The sequence below is a fragment of the Balaenoptera musculus genome, chromosome 1 (genome assembly GCF_009873245.2).
Source record: "Balaenoptera musculus isolate JJ_BM4_2016_0621 chromosome 1, mBalMus1.pri.v3, whole genome shotgun sequence".
NCBI classification, from domain to species: Eukaryota; Metazoa; Chordata; class Mammalia; order Artiodactyla; family Balaenopteridae; genus Balaenoptera; species Balaenoptera musculus.
Genome location: NC_045785.1, coordinates 179,289,135 through 179,316,183, shown reverse-complemented (window position 1 = coordinate 179,316,183; position 27,049 = coordinate 179,289,135). Strand labels below are relative to the sequence as shown.

Here is a 27,049-nt window from a genome sequence, read left to right as displayed (position 1 = left end):
GTGATCTCGGAAGACGAGGTCAGAGAAGAGCCAGGTGTTTGGGATTTTACTCTGAATGTGAAAGAAGGGCATTGAGAGTTATAAACAGAGAGGGAACAAGATTTGACCTATAATTTAAAAGGATTATTGTGTTCTTGGGCTAGATATTTAAGTATCCTCTGCCTCATTTTCTCTTGGGGAGAAGGAACAAAAGTCATTTATTTATTACAAAAATATTTATTGACTTAGAAGATAATATGTTGACGTCAATGTTTTAAAAGCTGTACTGACATTGTTACTCATGAACCTAAGCAGTGGCCCATTTAATGAGCCCCTAAGAGAAACCAGCAGACGAGCCTATTCAAAATCAGAGGAAAACTCTAGAAGTAATTCAGTGTGTTCATCTTTATTAGTCTTTTTTTAAAAGTTGATTTTGCTTTTGTATAATTATACCAAACATGCAACAACTGGTTTCATTTTCTTATCATTTTAGGGATCTTCATTTTCATATCAATTTAGAGAGCATTAAGGTATACCAAGTCCTTTAAGTGTAAGTGTAATATTAATAAATAAGTGAAAGGCTCACATGATTTTCCCAGGTCAAGTAAATGGAATGTTGCATAAGGATTATAAAAAATGATTATAAGTATAGATTTAACTACAACCATATCAAGGAAATTAAATACCTTGTAATATGGTTTATTCAGCAAAATGTATTAAGATTTACATAGGTTGTGATAGGTATTATCATTTGTACAGTTTGGTAGATCGAAAAGCATAGCCATAATATTTTGTGGCCCCTGTCATGAAGAGACGGAGTCTGTTTCCACACTCCTTCAATCTGGGATGATCTTGTGATTTTCTTGGGCAAGTAGAATGGGCAGATCAAAGCTAGGTCTTCAGAGGGCTTGCAGCTGCCATGCCAAAAAGGAAGCTGGTTGAGTTGATTGGAGGCTGAGAGGTCTCATAGAGAGAAACTGGGCACCACAGCCAACAATGAACCCTGACCATAGACCGCAGTGGTGAGGCCGTCCTGGACCTTCCATTCAGCCAGACTTCTAGCTGAACACAGCTGCAGGTGTGAGCCCAAGAAAACCAGAGGAGCTTCCCACGGAACCATGTGAGATGATAAATTGTTACTTTTTTAAACCACTAAGTTTGGGGGAGTTTGTTATGCCGTAATAAAAAACTGAAACATGCATGAACTATTTTTTGGAGTTTGTTTGTATATATTATTTGAACAGGGTTTAATTAAGTGTCCTTTTGTTCATTTAGCAGTTAGTTACTGGATAGCTGCTATGTACTTCGTTCTAAGTGTTGTAGGAAAATTATAAAGTATAAATACTGTCATTGAGGTTGATAATAGTTGAGTAGGGTTGATAAATATTTAACACTAAATATATATATATATATATATATATATATATATATATATATATATATACATCTTTGTAAAAGTGTAGCTATCTAAGACATGAACTCATATATACTTTAGAAATTCATCAGAAACACTGCAACTCGGGATACAAAGAAGTCTTCATGAGGGAGGTCATATTTGAGCTGGGGTTTCAAAAAATGTGAATTCTTGTGGGTATTGGAGAAAGAGGATTTTCAGTTGAAAGAAACAGATTGGGCAAAAAGTATACATTGGGGCATGGGTATATATTATGATGAGCAAACAGTCCAAATAACAAGTAAAGGGGAGATAAGTGAGAGAAACGTTGAAGAAAAAACAGGTTAGATCCAGGTTTTGGATTCTAGTTAATTCTTTTTTCTTACAAAGCTTTGCAAAGATTTATCAAATGATTATTATTTCTGCTACTTTTTCACCTTATTTCACCTTACTAGAGGCACCTTATTTATTTTATTTTATTTTTATTTATTTTATAAATTTATTTTATTTATTTATTTTTGGCTGCGTTGGGTCTTCGTTGCTACATGCGGGCTTTCTCTCATTGCGGTGAGCAGAGCCACTTTGTTGCTGTGGGTGGGCTTCTCATTGCGGTGGCTTCTTTTGTTGCGGAGCACGGGCTCTAGGCACGCGGGCTTCAGTAGTTGTGGCATGTGGGCTCAGTAGCTGTGGCTCGCGGGCTTAGTTGCTGTGCGGTATGTGGGATCTTCCCAGACCAGGGCTCGAACCCGTGTCCCCTGCATTGGCAGGCCGATTCGTAACCACTGCGCCACCAGGGAAGCCCCTGGATTCTAGTTAATTCTATATGCACCGCGTATCTATTGCTGAATAACAAGCCACTGCCAAACCCAAAACTTTGTAGTTTCTCACAATTGTGTGATGGGTGACTGGGGCAGTTTTTCTGCTGTTCTCACCTGTGATTACTCTTTCGGCTTCAGTCACGTGACAGCCTCACAGGTGCTGGAGGGTCCAAGACGGCGTCTCTCTGCTGCACAGCTGTTGGTGCTGGCTGGCAGCTGGGACATCCTGGTTTTCCTCCGCATGGCCCCTCATCCTCCAGTTGACTATATGGGGCTGCTGCACAGCACCATAAGTGAGAACAAGAACTTCAGTGTCTTCAGAACTTCCAAGACTTGGAAGTCTTGGTCTTAGACTTCCAAGAAAGTGAGAACAAGAACTTCAGTGTCCCCTAAGGTCTAGGCTTATGCAACTCACACAGCATCACTTCCACAATACTCTATTGGTCCAAACAAGTCAATAGGCCAGCTTAAATTCAAGGTCAAGGAGAGACAGACTGTACACCTTAGTGGGAAGTACAGCAATATCATGTTGCAAAGGAGAATGAACATAAGAATTGATTTATTGGCAGCTATTATAATAATATGTCACACCACAAATTAGAAAGTGTTCTTCAACAGTGAGAACCCAGTTGCTTTTTTGAACCTGAGATTGATATATCCAAGCTGTGTTTAAAGAATATGAATATGGCCTTTATGAGTGGGTTGCATTAAAAGAAGGACAAACTGAAGACCAGGAAGCAAAGCAGGAGATTTTTTCTGGTAGTTCTGGTCATGGTAACATATGTCTGAATTAGGAAATGTACATTTTATCTATAAACAGAGATTTGCTTTTAATGTGTAGTTATGCAAAATATAGTAAGCCCTTCAATAACATTTGAATTCTTAAAAATATATAAATTATATTTTTCCTCATTCGATTTCCTACTGAAGTGTAAAAGTTATACGAAGTTGTTTACATTCTCAAATATAAATTATTTTAAATAAAGTAAAAAACATATTCCACAGAAAGGTCTATTGTTATCAAACAGCTGTTCTCTTTGGTTGTATGAAGGCTCCATCTGAATAGTCTTAGAATTAGCTTGGCTGCTATATTGCATAGAGGCAGCTGAGAAAATAAATTGACGTGAGCCAACTATTATGACCTGGCAGCTTACACAACATTTCTGAACATAGAGCAAGTGAAATTTTGCTGAAATGTTCTGGAGACCTGGAGTTAAGAAAACAGAAAAAGAACAGAACATTTCCTGCCTCAGAAGCAAAATGATAACACGTACCCCTACTGTTTCTCTTCTGTCCCTTGGTTTATCTACCTGTGTGCCTACCCATCTTCCTAACTATCCAATGGTTTATACTGTGCCTTAAAAAGATTTAAGATAATTGAATATTTATGATATGTAACTTAGACAAATACATAGATATCTTAAAAGGCTGGAAAAGGCATTTCTGTAGTTTAAACATTGAATAGCACATCTTCTTGGTCATCATAATCAAGCTGTGTCTGCTTGTTCTGTATAGAAGTTGCAAGGAGTATCCAGAAGCATACAGGGATTTTTTTTTGACAGCTTTATAAAGGTGTAATTTACGTACCATAAAAGTCATTCATGTTAAGTGGAAAGTTCAATCATTTTTAATATATTTACAAAGCTCTGCAATCATCACCACAGTCCAGTTTTAGAACATTTTCATCACCGCATTCCTACCATCAGTCCCAAGCAACCATTAGTATGCTTTCTGTGTCTTTTCTGGACATTTCATATAAACAGAATCATACAATATGTAGTCTTTTACATCGGGCTTCTTTCACTCGTCATCTTTTTTTTGGCTTGCTCATATTTTAACATGCGTCAGTACTAGATTCCTTTTTATTGCTGATTTTTTATGTTGCAAATCTTATTTCCCTCCAACATTGCACATATATGCATGTTTCATAGCCTTACTTTTTTTTTTTTTTTTTTTTTTTTTTTTAGCTAGTAGCAGTGCTATTTCTAATGCTATTTTAGCAATTCTACTTTGGGAACATCTTATAACAATTTCTATGCTGTTCCCTTACTTTCATATCATCAATAGCTTTGTACAGATAATCGATCTACTTAGAGACTCATTTTTAGGGGCACCTAGCAATGGTTAACTCCTCAAGTCTTTCCTGTATACAGTTGTCCCTCTGTATCCACAAGTTCCACATTTGTGGGTTCAACCAATCACAGATTGAAAATATTTGGGAAAAAATTTCTGGAAAGTTCCAAAAAACAAAACTTGAATTTGCCACATACAAGCAACTATTTACATAGCCTTTGCAACTTATTTATAACTATTTTTATAGCATTTACATTGTATTAGGTACTATAAGTAATCTAGAGATGATTTAAAGTATACAGAAGGATGTGCATAGGTTATATGCAAATATGAATACTATGCCATTTTATACAAGGGACTTGAGCATCTGTGGATTTTGGTATCTGTGGGGATCCTGGAACCAGACCCCACGGGATACTGAAGGATGACTGTGTATGGAACACACACACATGGAATATATACACGTATATCTATACCACATGTATATACTGAAAAATGTCTCTCTGTTAAAAAAAAAAAAAAAGACTACTGACTATTGCTATTTTTTTTGAATTTTATTTTACTTATTTTTTTTATACAGCAGGTTCTTATTAGTTATCTATTTTAAACATATTAGTGTATATATGTCAATCCCGATCTCCCAATTCATCCCACCACCACCCCCTGACAATTGCTGTTTTGATGGGGAATAGATCTAGTGAATTCTGGTGTCTATGTTTCCTTGACACGCATTCAAAATGTTTGTGTAAGTCACCCATGAAATTCAGTCTATTTATTTTACATGCTATTCAAATATACTTCGTGATATTTTGGCTACAATTTTTGGCTACTAATCAAAATAAGACTATATCTGTTCGATGTAGGAAAAAAAGCTTAAAAATTATATTTTCTCAACTAAAATATTGTTCAATATAAGACCCCAACTACTAAGTGGCTTTATGAAATGTGCTTTGGTTTTCAAGAGAGTCACGATGAGAAGCAGTGTGCCTAATTTGAAGGTTTTAATTGTAATTCATATGTGTTTCTTTAGCATTTGTGGAATCCAACATCTGGAACGAATAGGAAAGAAGCTGAATCTCTTCGACTCCCTTTATTTCTGCATTGTGACGTTTTCTACTGTGGGCTTTGGGGATGTCACTCCAGAAACATGGTCATCCAAGCTTTTTGTTGTTGCCATGATCTGTGTTGCTCTTGTGGTTCTCCCCATACAGGTAAACACAACCGTGTTAAATTTTGTAGGAACCTGCAAAGTCTTATGAAATCAAATCTTCCACATTTAATAAAAAAATGCAGGGTGGCTTTTTAACCTAACAATAATATATTAACACCTGCTATTATTCCATCCAGTCCATTAATTACAATTGTAACAGAAATGCCTTTTTGCATTGTATTAGAAACATTGAGGTTTTTTTCCCTCCAGTCACAATTGATAGCTCACATTTCATTTCAATTCTTCAAGGTGCTTTCTTTCAAATGTAGAGTATTTATGTTAATTATAGGATTGTAGGATAGTATATTTTTAAATTATAGAATGATAGCTCAAGGAAATATACTTGTGAAGGGTTGATTTCTCTTGAGTCTTGAAAATACATCTAAAAGCCATATGTTGTAATGAATAAAAATTGTTTCCATAAGCTAGTCAACTAAAACAAAATCTGAAGATGATACATAGCTATCATGCAGCATTTTGGAGAATGGATAAGGAGATAGCAAAGGGACAGAGATATAAAATGAGACTAAAGATACATAGAGGCAATCTTCAACTTTTTCCTGCAATGAACTCTGGGTGTCCATGGGTGGGCAGGTCAGAAACAGGATGTGGCCAATACAAATCAAACGTGCATGTTCCATTACAGAACCATTGGCCACAGTGTATCGAAATATACTTTACATAGGTATAAAAATGATCTTCCTGTTCCTATCCAATCATACATGTCATCCTTAATGACACACCTCCCCTATACACTCCACAACCCTTAGATACCAGCTACTAAATAACTAGAATGTGGCCTTTCGTTTCTGGTAAGGGTATCTCCCCTTGCAGGAGATGTGGGCTGAAGTTGATATAAGAATGTGGGAGAAAAAAGTGAGGCTTTTCTCTTTGACTCAGTGCATGACATATATAGCTGCATACCCTACTGGACAGAGCAGAGGCACGGACCTCTTAGTGCCCTGCTATGATACAATAGGAAAATCATATTACTGTGTTTCCTGAAGACCTGAAGGCCCTGGGAAGCATTAGCAAGCTCTGCAGCCATCCTTTGAAGAGCCTCTTGTTGAAGGGAACACTGATTATTTGAATCTCAAAGACTTTCATCTAAGAAATTGAGTATACTTAGTAAACAACAGATGTATTGCATTGATTTTTATTTTCATGTCCAGTGTTTTTCATTCACATGTGGAAAATGCATTACAGTTTGAACAGCTGGCCTATTTGTGGATGGAGAGACAAAAGTCAGGTGGAAACTATAGTCGACACAGAGCTCAAACTGAAAAGCACGTTGTTCTGTGTGTCAGCTCACTGAAGATTGACTTACTCATGGACTTTTTGAATGAATTCTATGCTCATCCAAGACTCCAGGTACCTTTAAACAGATCATACCTACTAACATTGTCAAAGTCAGTTAATCATGGTACAGCCTGTGTTCTGCAGGATTTTTATTTATACACTCAAATTTAGAAAGAGAAAATGAAGAACTACAAATATAACCAGGAACATAGAAAAAAATGCTGGAGGAATACACAGTATGTTAAGTTTCCTTCTGTATCTATACTGAAAGACAGATGGAATTATGTTACTGCTACAAAGAAAGGTTTTCTTTGATTAAAATGATTGCTTTTTTCTCCCTTGGGTAATGCATAAATGATATTTTTATGATACAGTGAAATTTAACATAAAATATAATAAAACAATAAAAGAATCATTTCAATATCATCTGCTCACTTGAATATTTCAGAATTTTATCAAGTGTTGCTGATAGAAATGTGGAAGTCTGGAAGTTCCATTTTTCCTTTTGTTTCCTGGAGTGAAACTAGGTCTTATTTATAGTAATAATAAATGACCAGAATTTGGGAAATAACTTGCTGATTGAGATCATAAATTCAGAAAAATCTCTTCTTCTGTCTATGCAGACAAAGTCCTCGGTTACTTCTTCCACTTGCCATGGTTCTGGGTCAGTGTAGACTTAGGTCATCTCCTTTGCTGCTCAAGGCACTTAATCTAGTCCAAACAGCAAAGAGCTACTTGAATTTCTTGTGTTTTCCCAATAAATTTGTGGCAAGAGTTTGGATAATCCTGAGGTCAAGACAGTGCTGAGTACATCAATTATCTCTCCCTTAAATAAAGAGATTTTTTTTCTTGAATATTTTAGAGAACTTTCAAAATACTATTTTTTGGATTAAAAAAATCTAATTTAGAAGTGATACTTATATAACATATTCTTCTGTTTTTGCATAAATTATTTTTCATTTTTTGCAGGAATTCCATATTTAATGGTTAGGTTTTTTATTATTCATATTAAATAATTTCAGATGCTTATTATAACCCACAAAGAAAATCTATTTTAGGGAAAATTCGATCCTTTCAAATTTTGATCCCTAGTAATTTATTTTGTCTAATATCAATATGGAGAATTCTTAGCACTCCAAAAATTCCTACTAGATATATTATAAAGTGATAAAATGGTGAATGTTTACCAGAGAATTTGAATTCTTATAGATAAATTATTTTAAATTCTTACAGATTTTAAGTTCTTACAGGTTGTTTTTTATTTTCTCCAAAAGACCATTATTTTGAAATATTTTGATCTCAAACTTTTAAATTTAAGTTACTTTGTCAGTGTTATCAATATTTTTGTGAATCTTTTTCCATTCAGATATTCATCAGAATATTTTCAATATTATCAGTTCATAATAATATTACCAAATGATACAAATCACCATCACAGTTTTTATTCTAAAAGTAACAATTCGAAGTATGAATTGATCCTTAGGACTTCTGGCTGGTATGCAATTTATCTTTTAGAATCAGCCTGAAGTTGTAACTGAAAACTTCATAGACTGGAAGTGTGTGCTGAGTATAAGCACCGATTACCTTCCCTTCCTGGTACTAATAAAATTGAAAAAGATCAGGATGAATATAGTGATTTATGAGATTTTTATATGTCTGTTATGTTTATTACTGTATCATTTTATTTAACACTAGGTTTTAAATGCAAACTTTTATTTGTTAGTAAGAGTTAATTTCTACTTTATCATATTTCAAAATGTTCTTAGATATTCTATTTACCTACGTAGTATAAAACAAAGCATTATTGTCTCTATCCCATGGCCCACTTTGTTTTGAGTAGGATTATTATGTGGTGATTTTGTGTCCTACTGAAATGGATGTGCAGGTCCGAAGGGTCCTACAGATTCCGATGTGGTCACAAAGAGTCATCTACCTTCAAGGTTCAGCCCTTAAAGATCAGGATCTGTTGCGAGCAAAGTGAGTATAACTCTTCAATATTTTCCATCTTGTAGTGTTTTAATATCTTTTCTCTCCTCCAAATTTTAGCAGTTTTCAGTGTTGCAAGGTGTGTTTTTGAATACAGTCTTTTGCTTTAGTCCCACTGCTGGTCAAATTGGAAGGTTAAAGATATAAAATCCATGTATTTGCTCCTCTTTCTCAGGGCAGGGATATTCGGCAGACCACGTCCACACAACACGATGAGAAGTGTGGTGTTGTGTAATTATCTCAGGCTGCTGGGAGGTGAGCTGAGTTATCCAGACTCAAGGAGAGTCATCTCCAAATCCCTGGATACTGTTTTTATTCCACAGATAAAAATCTTGGGCTAAAATTGTGTGAGATGCCAAAGCAGTTCGCGTCAGGGTTTAAATTTAAGGAGCTTGTATTATATACTGGGCAGGTAACAATTGTGTTGCCTGGTGTCTGAGATGAAAGAGTCCTTGGGGACTGAAAGAATCAGAAAGGTGACAGGGGTCTTAGTTTCTCTCTTCTTGTTGTGTAGATGCCAGCCCACCCGGCTTAAAGGTGACATAGTCTTACACATTTGTCACAGGTCATGAGGGTCATTTCATGGGGGCAGAGTGAGAGGATGGTTGGTTAGACTGTAGACACTGGGGAATCAGGGCATCTGCAAAACAGCATCCTTAGTTTCAGAAGCCAGAAGAGATCCTTAGCGCAGGTAGCTTTGCTCAACGTTTTCTCTTGTTTTACAAGTTTTAAACATATCTTCATGTTTATCCTTGAGTTGTCTTACAAACTCTTCTAGGCTTAAAAGTATCTTCCCTCAATTTCATAACATAAGTGTTGTTTGTTGTTCTTTGTTGTTGTTTTGGTTTTTTTCCAGAACGCTTGAGTATGTGTGTTAGTGTGTGTGTTGGTGCATGTTCTCCATGTGTTTGTGTGTGTTCTGTGTTTCTTTATGCATGTTCTCTGTGTGTTTGTGTTTGTGTGTGTATGGTGGAGGGGGTGTGTGGGTGACGGAAAAGAACAGAAGAAAATTTCCAAACCCCTTTTTGCTGCTTACTCCTGCAAAAGATGACTAGATAGCTCATAACAGGAAATCTGACATTAGTTTTGATTTATATATAATAGGTCAGTTTAACTGAGATTTTTCCAAAGATTTAATAACTTCTGAAACAAAAAAGTCAGTAGAAACTGTCAGGATATAATGAATGGTACATAATTGGAAAACTAAGCTTCTTCGAGAATATATTGGATGGGCCAAAAAGTGCCTTCAGTTTTTTAAGTAAAAATAAAAGACACATTTTTCATTTTCACCAAGAACTTTATTGAACCACATATTCAGCTTTTTGTTCCACTACCTTCTGCCATTTTTCAGGCAACTTCATAATTCCATCTTCCCAAAACTTTTTATCTTTTTGAGCAAAGAACTGTTCCAGGTGCCTTTTACAGTCTTCCAGGGAATTGAAATTTTTTCCATTAAGAGAATTTTTAAAGACTGAAATAAATGGAAATCTGAAGGGGCAATGTCTGGAATACGGCGGATGAATCATAACTTCCCAGCCAACCTGTAACAGTTTTTGCCTGGTCATCAAAGAAACATGAGGTCTTGCGTTATCCTGATGGAAGATTATGGGTTTTATATTAACTAATTCTGGACGCTTTTCATCGAGTGCTGCTTTCAGTTGGTCTAATTGGGAGCAGTACTTGTTGGAATTAATTGTTTGGTTTTCCGGAAGGAGCTCATAATAGAGAACTCCCTGCCAATCCCACCATATACACAACATCACCTTCTTTGGATGAAGACTGGCTTTGGTGTGGTTGGTGGTGGTTCATTTTGCTTGCCCCACGATCTCTTCCATTCCACATTATTGTACAGTATCCACTTTCCTTTGCCCGTCACAGTTTGTTTTAAAAATGGATCGTTTTCATTACGTTTCAGTAGAGAATCGCATGTGGAAACATGGTCAAGAAGGTTTTTTTCGCTTAACTTATGTGGAACCCAAACATCAAAGCGATTCGCATAACTAAGCTGGTGCAGATGATTTTCAATGCTTGATTTGGTTATGTCGGCTACCTCCCACGTGGTATAACGTTGATTGTTCTCAGTTATTGTTTCAATTTGATCCTTATCAACTTCAACTGGTCTACCCGACTGTGGAGCGTCGTCTAGCAAGAAATCTCCAGCACGAAACTTCGCAAACCACTTTTGACACATTCAGTCAGTCGCAGCACCTTCTCCATACTAGAGCCATCTTACCCAAAAGACTGAACGAACCTTTTGGCCCACCCAATATTAGCATTTGTTGTGGATTACATACTTCATATACGTTGTCACTATACATGACAGTTCTAGAATAAGTCAGATTCTCCCAGTACCTCAAGTAAAACACAGGTGTTTGCTATTTGCTATCTATACTCATTATTTGGGAACCATAAGGAAATAGTTGCTTAGACAGTAATATAACTTGGATCTTGATATTCATCTGCATAGATAATCAATATGCTTAATTTATTATAATGAGTCTTCATATGGTAAGAATGAGTCATGCACATATTATGGTCAGTATGAATTTCTGTGATAAATGAAGTCTTTTGACTACCTAATAAATTAATCTAAGCCATTAGGATTGGCTATTAGTATCTTAGCTCGATACTACCTAGGATTAACACACTCATTTAGTATTAATAGTGTTAATAATGGTTTCTTAGCAAAATCAGTCACATTTGCAAGAAGCATTCCTCCATAAGAATAAAAAAGAAAAGTGTGGATGAGTGAGAGGTAGCAGGCTGGTAATTCTGAAAAAGCTGAATTAAGAAAGAAGGTACCATTTCTATGTTCATTTCTTATCCTATGTCACATGAAGATTTGGGATTTAATGTTAACTAATACATTCTTCAGTACAATTCCCCATGCAAGAAACAAGGAGTAGGGTTCTCCAAACCAGCTCCAAAGGTTAGTTGTATGAGTTTTGAATTGCTTTGTTGAACATGACGTTTAGAAAATGTTATACAATGCTCATAGTGTCTTAATAACCATGACTACTTAACATTTTTCCAGAACTGTTTGGTTTGGTCTAATTCCATGGATTTTTCATAGAAAATATTTTTGGGAAAAATTCTTTTATCATAATGAACCAGAAAGATAAATAATTCCTTATTTTGAAAATACATAGTTTTATATTTTTAGAACATTACTTATCAAGCACTGAAGCGTAATTACTGTTTATCACTACATTTAAGAAATATAGAACTTTAGCATGAAAGGAAAGGGTTTGGAACAGTTGATGATTCATCTCCAGGAAATATAAATGTACAGTAGAGTTTGGCTTACAAATACTAAGCAGCTTTGTTTCCTCTCTCTTAGTTTTGTTGACATACTGAAGCCAAAATGTAATCCATCTAAACTAAAGGCGAATACAACTCCCTCAATTTACACAAAGTATATATATGAAAAAATATATATAATGATAAAAGAGAAAATAAAATTTGACTTTTTTTAACTTCTGTCATTATAAGCTGTTGAGTTATATAGCCAATCTACAACAATTATTTTGTTTACAGTCAAATATAGTTACGATCCTAGAAATCCTACTTTCATTTAAACCTAAGGATGTCCGTAGTTTACACGTATACTTTATATGCACTGGAATTCTATTTTGCAGATAATGCATAGATATGCACAGATATGTCAGTGTGTGATTATTTTATTTTTCCATCTGCATTTAGGATGGATGACGCTGAGGCCTGTTTTATTCTGAGCAGCCGTTGTGAAGTAGATAGGACATCCTCTGTAAGTTTCTAAAATCTCTTTTTGTAAATTGTTCTTTTTGCCTTAGAAGATTTTTAATTTATTTATTTTTTAATCTGCCAACATTAAATATTGATGACCTTAAAATTTTACTGAACGGAAGTAAATGTCTCTAAACTATCTTGCCAAAATATAAGAATAGTTGCATCATTGACTGTATCAACGAAAGTATTCTTGAAGTAGTTATCACTAATCCCTGGGTTTTCTGTTGATCAAAATGAAATGAGTCACGTATAAACAGAACTAGATCATTTTTAATTAAATATATCCTGTGCTATGTGATTTTGTTCAAATGATCTCAATTTCCTCAACTTAAAAACAAGGCAGATGGATCAGTCAGTCTGCATAAAATCAGTTGGAGAGTTTCTAAAAAAATAAGCATTTGTGAAAGTTCTATTCAGGATATGCAGGGTGGGGATTGGGAAGCTGTGTATTTTTAAAAGATCTCCAGGTGATTTTGAAGCACCTCCCAATTTGGAAATCTCTGGCTTATATGATCTCCATGATACATTTTTTAGGTCTAAAGTTCTATAAACTCATAATTAAATTAAATCTTATAATTTACCAAATTATAACTTCTATTCTTTAAACACATTTTAATTTTATTACTTTTAAAAAGTGCTTTATTATTCTACGTTGAGGATGTGCTGTTAACTCCTGTGTTTCTAAGCCAGTAAGTTCATCGGTAGTCATACCTGTGGTACACAGACAGATGAGAACACTGGTGGCTTCTGTAGTGATTGGGGAAAAGGCAAAATATGTCTGGGTCTTTTAGGGACATGATTTGCACTTTTCTGGAGCATCTAATAGATGTGCTCTGGTACATTACTTTAGAATTGCAAGTCCTGAATGTGACAGGCTTTGTGCTGTTCTCACTCTAATTTAACTAAAATTTTTACTCATTTTTAAACCAACTTACTCATCCTTCATTTGAAGAGGACTATTATGTGTTGAATTGTGTCCCTCAAAAACTCGTGTGTTGAAGTCCAAACCTCCAGTACCTCATAATGTGAACTTACTTGGCGATAAGGTCTTAATAGAGATAATCAACTTATAATGAGTTTATTAGAGTGGGTCTTAGTCCCATATGAGCTGTGTCCTTGTAAAAAAGGGAAATGTGGTGACAGACAGATAACAGGGAGAATGCCACATGCACATTAAGACAGTCTTCTCTAAGCCAGGAGAGAGGCCTGGGACACACACTCCCCTCACAGCCCTCAGGAGGAACCAACCTTACCAACACCTTGATTTTGGACTCTGGCCTCCAGGAAGATGAGACAATAAATTTTCGTTAAGCCACCCAGTTTGTGGTATTTGTTATTGCAGCCCTAGCAAACTAATGCAAGGCCATAGACCAAACAAATGATTGCAAAATTTGTAAAATATTTCTTTTTAAAATATATATATTTTAAAATTTACTTGCTCCCCTCCTTCTCCACAGTTACTGTCTTAATTCAGACCAGATTCTCCTCGGTCCACTTATGCACTATTGCAATGTTTTCTTAATTGTTTCCACACATTAGATGCTCCAAACATATTTATTGAATAAGTGAACTGGAATTGAACATACTCTACCTTATGTTTCTATAATTATTTAACTTATGTAATTGTGAATCTTGGGCCTCTCCAGTGGCAACTTAGTTTCAAAATACTTCCAGTCTTCCAGTATCTATGTAACAAGGGGGGAGTAAACATTAGGAAATAATTACCTAATGTCTTTTAGAGTACCCTTTACAAGGTGAATTCGTATGCTTTCTATTAAACAAATGCATTCCATTTCCTCCTGACACTCTAGTAAATTTACAAGAAATTCATAAAAAGACTTCACTCGTCAAGACAAAGGAGATGGTAGATGAGGTGACCTTAATACAAGTTTGGAAGCTAGAAAGCAGATGGATGGGTGGTAACTGACTTAACAGACAGAAGGAAGGTAACATTTAAGTTGAGAGAGGAAACAAATCAGAAGCAGGCTCTTTTTTGCAATGGAGCCTCAAAAATCTCAGGAAATAGAGGCACCAGATGCCTCTGCAAGTAGGGTTATACGTGGTACTAAATATATGAACAGTGATTAAAAGTCTGGAGGAGAAGCAGTTAGATTCCCTGAACCCCTCCACACATCCATGGCTGGTCCCTTTCCCCATCCTGGGAAAATAGGTTTACTATTTGGGGAATTTGGCCAAAATAAACACTTTCTGGCTGCCCAGGAAGAAAGAGTGGGAAATTAGCCTGCGGCACAAATTCCTGACCCACTGATGCCCCCTGGGAATGAAGCATTGGAAGCAAAATCCTCTGATTCTTTGCAGTTTCAGAGAAGGTCAGTGTGAGTTACTGAAGCAGTTGGGGGACAGGAAACGCAGGAGACTGTTTCCTCTGCCCACTTATGGTGGAGACAGCTCAGGCTACTGCATGATACAGATGGTGGGGTGGGGACCCTCCAGGAACACCCAGCAGGGCTCCCTTGGTATTGGGCTGGTTGGTGCAGCAAGACTGGTTGGTAGACACACATCAGGACTAGGAGCATTCTTGGCCAAGCGTGTGTGTGTGTGTGTGTGTATATAGGATGTGAAAATAAGCTTCCTGCGTTCACTCAGGTCCCAAACAGCTTTTGAGTACTTCACTCCTACATATGTTCAAACAACAGTGATCACTAGACATTTAAGGAATTTCCTAACAAGAAAAAGAAGGAACCAAGTAACAGACATACAAAAAGCATATAGAAAAGAGGAATTAAGGGAAAACACAAATACCGCCATAGAATTCTGGGAGAATAAATAAATTTCAAAATATGTAATAAATATCCTATTTTTAGTAATTTAGTAATTGAGAAGATGAGAAGAGTATTCATATATAAAACAAGAATAGTAGGCTATAGAACAAGACAAATCAAAACAAGAACATTCAGTGAACCAAAAAGAGCTTCTGGAAATTAAATATAGGTAACAAATGAAAAACAAAATGTTTAGAAGATAAATCTAAGGACATTGAAAGAATGAAGAGTAATAAAATGAACAATAAAATCAAATAATGGAAAAGGGGAGTCAAAACAAGAGAAAATTAAAGGAGTAGTCAGGAAGAAACAATATCCATATAGTAAGAATTTAAGGAACAAGGTCTAGAAAATGGGAGAAATTATTAGCAAAAATATAAAACAAAATAAAAATTTAAAAAAACCCCAGAAATTAAAACAAATTTCTCAGACTGAAGTTGTCAAATTGAGAGGGGCCACTTATTAGAGATTAATGACTAAAAAAGTTATGCTTGCCAGAGAAATTGAGATACGAGAAGGACCAAGAGGAAGAAAAGAATGAAAATGAAGAGAAGGTAAAGTAGAAGAAAACACTCAAAACCAAGGATGGAGAATTAGAGTTTTCAGACTTAGCAGTAATACCAGAAGCCAGAAGACAGTGGGTCAAGGCTTTCAAAATTCTGAGGGAAAGTACTTTTCCACTTGGAATTCTATATCCTGGCAAAACTTCAGTAATGTCGTGGTCTGAGCGTGGGTTGGAAGAAGAATTTCCAGACCGGAAGTATTTTAGAAAAGAAAGTTTATTGAGAAGAAAGAGCAGAGTTAGTGAGGGACGCTGCAAATACAGCGGGCCGACTTCCTGATAGACCAGGGAGAGCCGATCCCCTTTGTGGGCTAGTGGCCAACTTTTATAGCCTCAAGACAAAGAAAATTCCTGCTGGCAGGATGTCATTAGATGATTGGTCAGGATGCTACAAGGTTACTACATGGTGATTATTTTACCTAATATGGAGTTGGGGGGCTGTCCAGTTTAGATTAGGAGAGCCCATGGCAACAGTTGCTATGGGGGCTCGGTTAATTCCAGAATTTTTGTCCTGTGTCCTTGATGTAAGGTGTCCTTGATGTAGGGCTCCACAAGTAAGAAGATAGAAAGATATTTACAGATATTAAAACGTTTCAAAAATGCACAATTCTCAGGAGGCTGCTGGGAGATGTGTCTTACCAAAACTAAGGAGTGAGTGAAGACAGAATACAACTCAGGTGAGGGAATGGGAATTCCCAAGGTTATGGTCAAAGCAGATTCTGGGACAAAAGCAAGAAGAGAGTGCAAGAAGGGAGGTCTGCCTCTGGAAAAAGATGAAATCAACGTTCCCTGATGTAGTTGAATATACGGAGAGGAAGTTTCCACTTCTGGGCAGAAAACAAATAAAGAAATAATGGCTGAAATTATTGCAACTATGATAAAAATTACAAAACCACAGATTCATAAAACAAATCTAAAGTATGATTACTTAAAAGACTGCACTGGAACTTGTAATAATCAAATTTCTGAAAATCAATAAGATAGACGTATGTAGCTATAAGATGCATTACATACAGAGGAATAAACAATTTTAATCAGAAGACAATTGGACAACTGTTTTAGAGTGCTTTGAAAAATTGTCAATATACTATTTCATTTCTTGTAAAAATATCTCACAAAAAGGAAGCCATGATAAAAACATTTTTATATAAACAAAACCTACGAGCATTTATTGCCAACAGACTACATTTTTTAAAAAGTTAAAGTTCTTCAACAAAAAGAAATGATGTCTTCTGAGAACTTAGATTTATATGAAGAAATAAAGAGAGCAAAAATGGTAAATATGGGCTTCCCTGGTGGCGCAGTGGTTGAGAGTCTGCCTGTCAATGCAGAGGACACAGGTTCGAGCCCTGGTCTGGGAAGATCCCACATGCCGCGGAGCAACTAGACCCGTGAACCACAATTACTGAGCCTGCGCGTCTGGAGCCTGTGCTCCTCAACAAGAGAGGCCACGATGGTGAGAGGCCCGCGCACTGTGATGAAGAGTGGCCCCCGCTTGCCACAGCTAGAGAAAGCCCTCGCACAGAGGCGAAGACCCAACACAGCCAAAAATAAATAAATAAATTAATTAAAAAAAAAAAAAAAAAAAAAAAAAGAAAAATGGTAAATATGTAGGTAAATATAAATGACTTTAATTTTTTAAATATAATTTATTGTTTAAGGCAAAAAAACAGTTGTGAAATTTGTAAGAAATGTAGAAGTGAAATTAATGGCAATAATACGACAAAGATTGGAAAGGGATGGTGGAAATATACTGTAATAAGATTCTTGCGCTTTACATATTATTTGAATGAAGAGTTTGATAGAGATTTATGTTATAAAACAGAATGACCATGATAAAGATAAAACAGAAGACAAAATGGTATACTAAAAATATTTACTTAATCTGAAAAAAGGCAGGAAAAGAACAAAAAACAAATGGGACAAGTAGAAAACAACAAGATAGTAAACTTAAACCCAACCATATCAATAACTCTGTGAATTATGAATGGACTAAATTCACTATTGAATGGTAGGAATCTTCATACTGGATAAGTAAAAAAAAGACCAAATGAAGTACTATCCACAGAAATTTCACTCAAAAGGAAAACGTACAATTAGGTTAAAAGTAAGAGGATGGAAAAAGATATACTGTGTGCACACTAGTCATACAAAAGCTGGAATGGCCATATAAAATAGATAAAGAAGACTTCAAAAGCAGGAACTTTTAACAGAGATAAAGAGAAATGTTTTATATTTATTAAACGATTAATTCATGAAGAAGACATACCTCTCCTAAGTGTGTATGCACCTTGTAATAAAATCTCAAAATTTATGAAGTATGAAACAATAGAACAGAAAGGAAACATAAAAAGGTACAATTATTGTTAGAAATTTCAGTATTTCTCAGTAATTAATAGAACAAATAGAAAGAAAATCATTCAGGTTATTAAAAACTTGAACTCATTTTCATCAATTGACATATGGAACATTACACTCAACTGCAGAATACACGTTCTTTTCTAGTGCATATGGAACATTCACAAAGATGGACCATGTGCTGGACCATAAAAGAAATGACAGAAAAGATAAAAGAATTAAAAAACATGCAGAGTATGTCCTCTGATCATAATAGAATTTAATAAGAAACCAATTATAAAACTATAGCAGGAAAATACCCACATATTTAAAAATTAAATTATACATTTTTAACCCATGGATAAAATATGAAATAACAAGGAGAATTAGAAATATTTTAATTGAATTGTGATGAAAAATGCAACATTTCAAAATTTGTAGGATGCAGCTCAAGTAGTGCCTAAAGAGGGATTCATAGTTTTAAATTCTTGTATTAGAAAAGAAGTTTAAAAATTGAATACCAAAGAGGAAGTGGAGACAACAATTACAGTCTTCAGAAGTGCTTTCTGTAAGTGGGAGCAGAGAAATAGGGCAGCAACTGATGGGTAATATTTGCCCATTTGTTTAAGTGGGAAAATTTTTTTCCATTTCTTTTTTTTTTAATTTATTTTTTATTGACGTATAGTTGAATTACAATGTTGTGTTAATTACTGCTGTACAGCAAAGTGATTCAGTTATACATATATATATAGATTCTTTTTCATATTCTTTTCCATTATGGTTTATCACAGGATATTGAATACAGTTCCCTGTGCTCTGCAGTAGGACCTTGTGGTTTATCCATCCTATACATAATAGTTTGCATCTGCTAATCCCAAACTCCCAATCCTTCCCTCTCCCACCCCCTTCCCCTTGACAACCATCAATCTATTCTCTACGTCCCTGATTCTGTTTCTGTTTCACAGACAGATTCATTTGTGTCATATTTTATATTCCTAAGTGGGAAAATTTTTAGCAAGTCTTATATGCTAAAGGAAGTGATCTACCAGAGAGAGTAAAATGAATGATGCAGGAAAAGGAAAATTGGAAGATTTTCCTTTGATAAATAAATGGGTAAAATGCTCATGTATTTTAAAAACAGGGAAGACAAGCTACATAGATCCAGAGACAAGTATATGGTCAAATGTGATAGAGAGAGCTTTGGAAGTCCTTCTCTTACCGTTTCTATGTTGGTTTTTATTATTATTATTTTTTTTTATAGCAGTTGAAATCGTCAGATGGTAGAGGTTTGAGGAGAGAGAAGAAGATATGAAATAGTTCTCTAAAATAGTGGGAGAAGGGATGGATTGGACAGATGTGGAATTCCTGGGCAAGGCTCACCTCCTGGATGATATTATGGACTATGAATTTAAAGAAGGACCTATTTATCATCTATTTGTGTTTACGCCCAGACAACTGTTCTTTGTTCTTTGCAGTAGATGGATCGTTGGATTCAGCAAGGTTGTAATTTTGCCTATAGAGTAGGCCTGGGTGAGGGAGGCAAGCAAACGGACTGTTTATACAAGGGTTTGGTTATTTTGGTGGAACGTTTGATATAAGCTGATAAGAAGCAAAACGAAGATGAGGGTATAGAGGTAACAGGGAATGAAAATCAGTAGTGTCAATAGATTGAATTTGCTTATGATGTCAGACACTCATTGGAATTACCGTCCTAGACAGTGAGCTGGGAAGTAAGGGGCAGTGAAAGGACGGAAGGAGGGTGTCTTATATTGTGATATGTTTTCCAAGGTTCAGACACTTTACTTTTGAACATCTTGTTCACTCAATCTATCAGTAGATGTGTTCAATTTAAAGATTTGTTCAAAGCTAAGTCTCTTCTCTGAGTCGTTATAATGCAGGAAGCATAATTGATTTACCTTCTGGATAGCCTTTCTTTGCAGTGGTGAAAGAATTTGATTTTCTTAGCTGAACTAGGCATATGAATTTTTACTTAAAGTGATCTGGTTCTGAAAAAACCAATAGTGTCTGCTTTTCTCTTTTAGCTTTTTTTGGCACTACTGATTTTTAGACTTCTTGGGAATAAAAAGAGAAAAGAACTACACAATAACACCCTCATTTATTAGCCATCACTAAATATCAGTTACAGGCTAGAGACTACTTATATATATTTATACATATTATGCATGTGATGTATTTCTCACGACAATCCTGCAAGGAAGTTTTTACTAGCTCCAATTGGTAGATTAACAAACCAAGGCTCAGGTTAGCTATTTTATTTAATCTTCTAGGGATATAGGGTTAGTAGCTCACTGACCTTGTATTTATACCCTACTCTGTGTCAAAGAAAAACTGTACCAGACAGAGTTAAACAGGCAAGGAAGACTAATAAAGGCTGTTGCTTCGTGGAGGGAGATTGAACTCAACTCCTCTGAAGCAAAAGGCTGGAGGATTTTTACACTCTGGGGTGAGCTAGTGGAAAAGCCCTGGGTTGGGGAGCTTGGTCAGTGTGATTAGGCCATCATTTGCTGACTGCTGTGTATGAAAGTTCAGCTGTCTTCTGGCCACAGAGAGTGGAGATCAGGAAGATTTCACCTCTGACGATCACATTTCAAAGAGATGACCTCCAGGCCCTCGAGAAAGACTTTTCTCTCTTGTAAATCTGGTGAGAGGCCAGGAGAAGATTTATATCTTGAAGGCACAGAGAAAGAATTTATAATTGAAAGTTTTCTAAAGTAAATGCTCTAAGAAAAGGGAGGCCAGGGGCCTATAGTTTTGAAGAAACCTGTCAGAAAGTCAAGCCTGGGGGAACTTTAAGGCCATCTTGGTCATCCAACTCCAAAGACTTGGTATTCTAACTCTCAGAAAAAGTTGTATCTTAGACCATATGGTTAGCTTTCCTCTTTTTTTTTTTTAAATTAATTAATTAAATTTACTTATTTATTTTTTTTGCCGCGTTGGGTATTCATTGCTGGGCGCTGGCTTTCTCTCATTGCGGCGAGCGGGGGCTACTCTTTGTTGCGGTGCGCAGGCTTCTCATTGTGGTGGCTTCTCTTGTTGCGGAGCACGGGCTCTAGGTGCGTGGGCTTCAGTAGTGTGGCACACAGGCTCAGTAGTTGTGGCTCACAGGCTCTAGAGCGCAGGCTCAGTAGTTGTGGCGCATGGGCTTAGTTGCTCCACGGCATGTGGGATCTTCCAGGACCAGGGCTTGAACCCATGTCCCCTGCATTGGCAGACGGATTCTTAACCACTGCGCCACCAGGGAAGCCCTAGCTTTCCTCTTAAATGTCAAAGATTTTTTTTTTTTTCTGATTATTACATGCATTTTGGAATATATGGGATCTTAGAGTAGAATGCAAATAATCATTGAGCGCTCAGACAGTAATTTCCCTGGATGACCCTTTCAGAGAGCGCGAGAAAAGAACTGAAATAAAATGTCTGCAATTGCAGGGGAAGAAAAATAATCTTCCTTTAACATTCTCTCAATACCTTCCGTGGCTGAGAACCCCTGCAATAGAAGACTGCTTAAGGAGAGCAAAACAAACCGAAGCTTAATAACATGTATAACTCACGTGTACCTGGGCGATACCTAGGAAGACTGAGTAAAACTCCCCCAAAGGGTCCAAGACACCACCTCAAATACTATCTTCAACTAAAGACAAAAGAAAGGAGTTGGGAGAGGGGAGGCTAGTTATGGGAGGTTATCAGGAAAGGTACAGTAAGGTTGTCATGCAGATTTAAGTCTGGTGCCTTCCTTACTGATACAGAGTTTCTTGTGATTTATAGTCAGCCTTCTTGGTACAAAGAGAGAGATATCCTTACAAATGGAGATTTCCCTTTTGAATATAAATTGCCCTTACAAAAGGATAAATTCTACTCTGATTTAAGAACTCCTCCTGTGTCTGCTTTTTCTCAAAAATAATCAGCTCAAAATAATCCTTATGCTAAAGAGGCATATTTTGGTTAGCATATTCTGCTACCCTTCACAATTTAAACTTTTTTTTTTTTAAGTTTGTTTTGTTTTAAGCAGATCCATTTGGGGCATTAAAACACTGTAATACATAATCGTTCTATTATTTTATTCCCTAGTTAAATGTACCTTAAATTCTTTAGAGAGGTTTTGCAATTTTATTTTGCTTTTTATTCAATCTAATGGTTAACCTGTTCTCAAAAAGATCTTTCTTACCAATTCATAAAATCACAGAATTTTAAACTGTGGCTTTTAAACTTACTAGGACTCCCTGGGGTCACTAGTATTAATTTGTGTTTTAATCTGTCCGGAAATACCTTTTGGTAAATTCTTGACAGATCATCACTGGGCTTCAGTTACACAGTTTCATGATAGCCTAGACTTTTTATGAATCGCTTTCATTATTATTCATTTGACATTTGTCAATGATTTTTATGAAGTTTTGAGCACTATGGTCATAACTTTGTTAAAAAGAATAAATAAATGAAGGAGACTCAAGAGGATTACAGTCTGGAGTTGGATTTGGTGTTCAGGGCGGATTCCTCCAGAACCTGGGAGAGGATTTAAATAAGCCAAAGGCACTATGCAGGGCTTTGAATAAGTGGCTGGAACTCAGACCAACAAGCACTAGAAAACAGTATAGGATTTCAGCTCTGAGAAGCACAGTCCAAAATAGATTCTGTATAAGGAAAGAGAAAGTAAACATGCGAACTGACTATAGTTGACTTGCTTCTCAGTCCCAAAATTTCCAGTGACATTCTAAGAATACGTTCTATCTAGAAATTCAGACAGGCAGTCAGGTTTTTTGCCAGTACATATCTGTGAGAATTAGTATACTCTCAGAAATCAAAGGTAGGATTACAATCCCTGAGAAGTCATTGTCAAGAGCAAGGGAGTACAAGTAATCTTAAAGCTGGAATCCAAGATAATTTTTCAGTCTGTCAAAAAACAAAATACAACCCAGTACATTTGAAGATCTAATTGGCTTTAATAGGGGATCCATGAATCAGGCAACATCCCATCTAGCAACTAGAAGGGAACTCTGAGGAGTGGTAGAAGATGGAAGGATTTTATAGAAAGGAGGATGGATCCAGGAAGTCATTACAAAAGAAAGAAAGAGATATTTGGGGCCAGGAGATCAGCAAGGGGTTTACCTTGCAGATTACCTCTTCTTGCTCTGGTGGAGTTGGAGAAGGGCCCACGTGACATCTTACCTCACTGGTGCTGACCAGAAATTTCCAAACTGATTGATTAAGATTACACTTCTTGGGCTTCCCTAGTGGCACAGTGGTTGAGAATCTGCCTGCCAATGCAGGGGACACGGGTTCGAGCCCTGGTCTGGGAAGATCCCACATTCCGCGGAGCAACTGGGCCCGTGAGCCACAACTACTGAGCCTGCGCGTCTGGAGCCTGTGCTCCTCAACAAGAGAGGCTGCGATAGTGAGAGGCCCGCGCACCGCGATGAAGAGTGGCCCCCGCTTGCCGCAACTAGAGAAAGCCCTTGCACAGAAAACGAAGACCCAACACAGCCATAAATAAATAAATAAATAAATAAACAAACAAACAAACAAACAAACAAACCCAAAGTTTAAGAAAAAAAGATTACACTTCTGGTAAAGGTCAGAAATGCAGGTTAGGTATTAAATCTAAGGTTGGTATCATGGACTTCAGCACAAGTGATGCCATTTTGGGCCTGGGGTTTTTCTCTTTAACAGGTCCCAGACATAATGTAAAAACTGTTCTGTTTAAACATGGCAGGAAGATAAAATTATGCTCACAGCTCTATGAGTTTTGATACCAAGGTCCAGAATGCAGGACTAAAGCTTCTTTAATTATTGTTGCCTCTGGTGCAGATTATTTTTGCAGACCGAGTTACTGCTGAGCCTATAGGTGTTTGACTAAAACTAGATGGCCTGATCATTTGCTTTCTAATAGTTTCTTAGTCTAAAAGGCAGCAATGTATTTTAATGTTTTTGTATCTTAAGGGTTTTGGTTATATGTTTTGTTTTCAAGTATTTTATTTAAGAACATTCTGAATTACTTTTGTATTTATAGTAAGTATATATCAAATTTGAGGCCTGCTTCTCCAAAGATATCAATTACAATTAACTACAATGAAATCTTGTAGTTTTTTAATTCAGTAATAAAGTTAGACCAACTAATTATAGATGATATATGTTATAGATACTTTGTATCAGAATTGCATTTCATCCCTTACATTATAGACATCTATATATGTAATCTAACCTTATAATTTATGACAACCTAAATGTGAATAAAACAGATCTATGTACTCAGGTGCTTTTGAGTCTAATCTAATGCAAAGTCTTTACAAGCTTTTCTGTGTGTAAATTGTTCTCTGGGCAAGGATTATATTTAACAAGAATTTTTTATAAAACAACACATTTGAGTGTTTCTAGGAAAGATTTGTTATCCAGTTTGTGGCAAGACTTTTTACTCTCTCTTGTATAAATGTTTTGTCTTTGTTCAGTTGACTATAAATATTTATTTTCAAATATTAAGTTTCATAATTCAGTTTTAATTTATAAATTAGTGTCATCTTATAAAAGTATCCAATAGATAAATTAGCAAAATATACTCAAAATGTAAAAAAATAAGTCTATCAATTCTTGTTTTTTTTTTTTTTAAAGTCTATCATTTCTAAGGGCTATAGATGTATTTTATAAATTGAAAATTGGGTTGAAAGTGACCTTTGACCTTTGACCAGACCAATATCTTACCGTTTTCTGGGTCACAGACTCTGTTTGAGACTGTAAGGAGAATTACAAATTCTTATGGAGGAGAGGGAAACAATCCATGTATAAAATTTCACTTGAAATGTCTCAATTCCTTCATGGTCATTTGGAGTTCAGTTAAAAAAAATACCTGCAGTAGATACAGTGATTTATTTTAGGTCCTTAACATGCCAACAATAATTTTTACATGCTTCAAATTATTAAAGTTGAATTTTATGAAGACATTTTAGTCAATTTGATTTTTAGGTGAACTGAATATAGGTGAAATGTTCTGTTTTCACAGTAGCAATGGACACTAGGATGCCCTAAACATACCCTATGCTACTACCTTCCTTTATTATCATAGGTTGCTTATTCCAAAGTTGGTACAGTTGGCACTTTTACTTTTTGGTTACAATTAAATAGAGTATCTTTTTTGAGGACTAGTTTGTCAGCAAGGAAAGTTAAAAAAAATTAATATCATCCTCTACTTTTAGAAGAATGAATTAAAAATCTTGTTTCTGTGCCAATTTTATTACCTGTAGTAGGAAAATATTTATTTTCTGTTCCTTATGTGAAATTTATGCTGTAGTGTACTGATCTTTTTTCCTTTTTTCTCACTTAATGCAACGCTCACAGGATCATAGATGTTGCTTATATCTTGGTAGGGCACTATGCATGAATAAAATAAAGAAGGCTTCTGGGCCTTTACGATAGGTACTTCATCCCATCTCTCTGCTGAACTGAAATATTTGCTAAATGCTTTCTATGTGTTGCTGGTCTTTATATTATTTCACTGAATGCTCACAATATCCCTATGAAATAAATATTGTTTTTCTTATTCATCTGTGAAATGCAAATGAAAGCTAGGTGCTAGGGTTGTGCTTAGGGTGAGTAAAATGCAGACATGGCCCTTGACTTCATGACGCTCATGGTTTAGTGGGGATAAACTTGAAAAAAAATATGTAGGGTTAATGGTATGATCAGGCAGAGACAGAATACAGTGGGAACAAGTACCGTGGACTTCAGTCCGAAGAAAGGACTTCCTAGAGTGAATGACAAATGGTTCCAGGTAGATTGTTCCACGTGGGAAATCCTGGAGTCTCAGGAGGGGAGAATGCCTTGTCACTGGAATAAAGAATCCAAAGGCTGGGCAAGTAGTTTGGGGACAGTTGAGTAAACGGTCTTGCAAGCCTTGTTAAGAAGTTTGGACTTGATACTGAGAGTAATGAAAGCCAATGTCTCAGGCGTACAGCAAAGTGATTCAGTTATACATACATACATATATATGCACATATATGTATATACACATATACATATATACTTTTTCAGATTCTTTTTCATTGTAGGTTATTACAAGATAATGAATATAGTTCTCTGTGCCATGCAGTAGGTCCTTGCTGTGTATCTAGTTTATATATAATAGTGTGTATATGTTAATCCCAAACTCCTAATTTATCTCTCCCCTCCCCCTGCTATACCCTTTGGCAACCATAAGTTTGTTTCCTATGTCTGTGAGTCTATTTCTGTTTTGTAAATAAGTTCATTTGTATTATACTTTTAGATTCCACATGTAAGTGACATCATATGATATTTGTCTTTCTCTGTCTGACTTACTTCACTTAGTCTGATAATATCTAGGTCCGTCCACGTTGCTTCAAATGGCATTATTTCATCCTTTTTTATGGCTGAGTAATATTGTATTGTGTATATATAGACCACATCTTTTTTTATTGAGGTATTTATTGATTTACAATGTTGTGTTAATTTCTGCTGTACAGCAAAGTGATTCAGTTATACATATATATACATTCTTTTTATATTCTTTTCCATTATGGTTTATCACAGGATATGGAATATAGTTCCCTGTGCTATATATGGCTTTATTGTTTATCCATTCTATATATAGTAGTTTGCATCTGCTAACCCCAAATTCCCACTATATATATATATATATATATATATATATATATATATATATATATATATATATATATATATATGCATACAGACTTGATGACATAGAGAACAGACTTGTGGTTATATATAAAAAATGCCATATCTTCTTTATCCATTCATCTGTCAGTGGGCATTTAGGTTGCTTCCATGTCTTGGCTTTTGTAAATAGTGCTGCTGCGA

General features: G+C 35.8%; 1 protein-coding gene across 5 annotated transcripts in view; it reads left to right on the top strand.

The window, feature by feature from the left end:
* The window catches only part of KCNT2 (potassium sodium-activated channel subfamily T member 2), a 267,373-nt gene that overhangs the window by 74,684 nt on the left and 165,640 nt on the right, over positions 1–27,049 (top strand). For 4 of the 5 annotated variants that reach the window (XM_036868233.1, XM_036868249.1, XM_036868225.1 and 1 more), the window contains 4 exons: positions 5,294–5,474; positions 6,680–6,844; positions 8,613–8,749; positions 12,461–12,524. In XM_036868233.1, coding sequence (XP_036724128.1) covers positions 5,294–5,474; positions 6,680–6,844; positions 8,613–8,749; positions 12,461–12,524 — 547 coding nt within the window. The remainder of the gene's footprint in view (positions 1–5,293; positions 5,475–6,679; positions 6,845–8,612; positions 8,750–12,460; positions 12,525–27,049) is intronic. The other variant, XM_036868239.1, reaches the window with a different exon arrangement.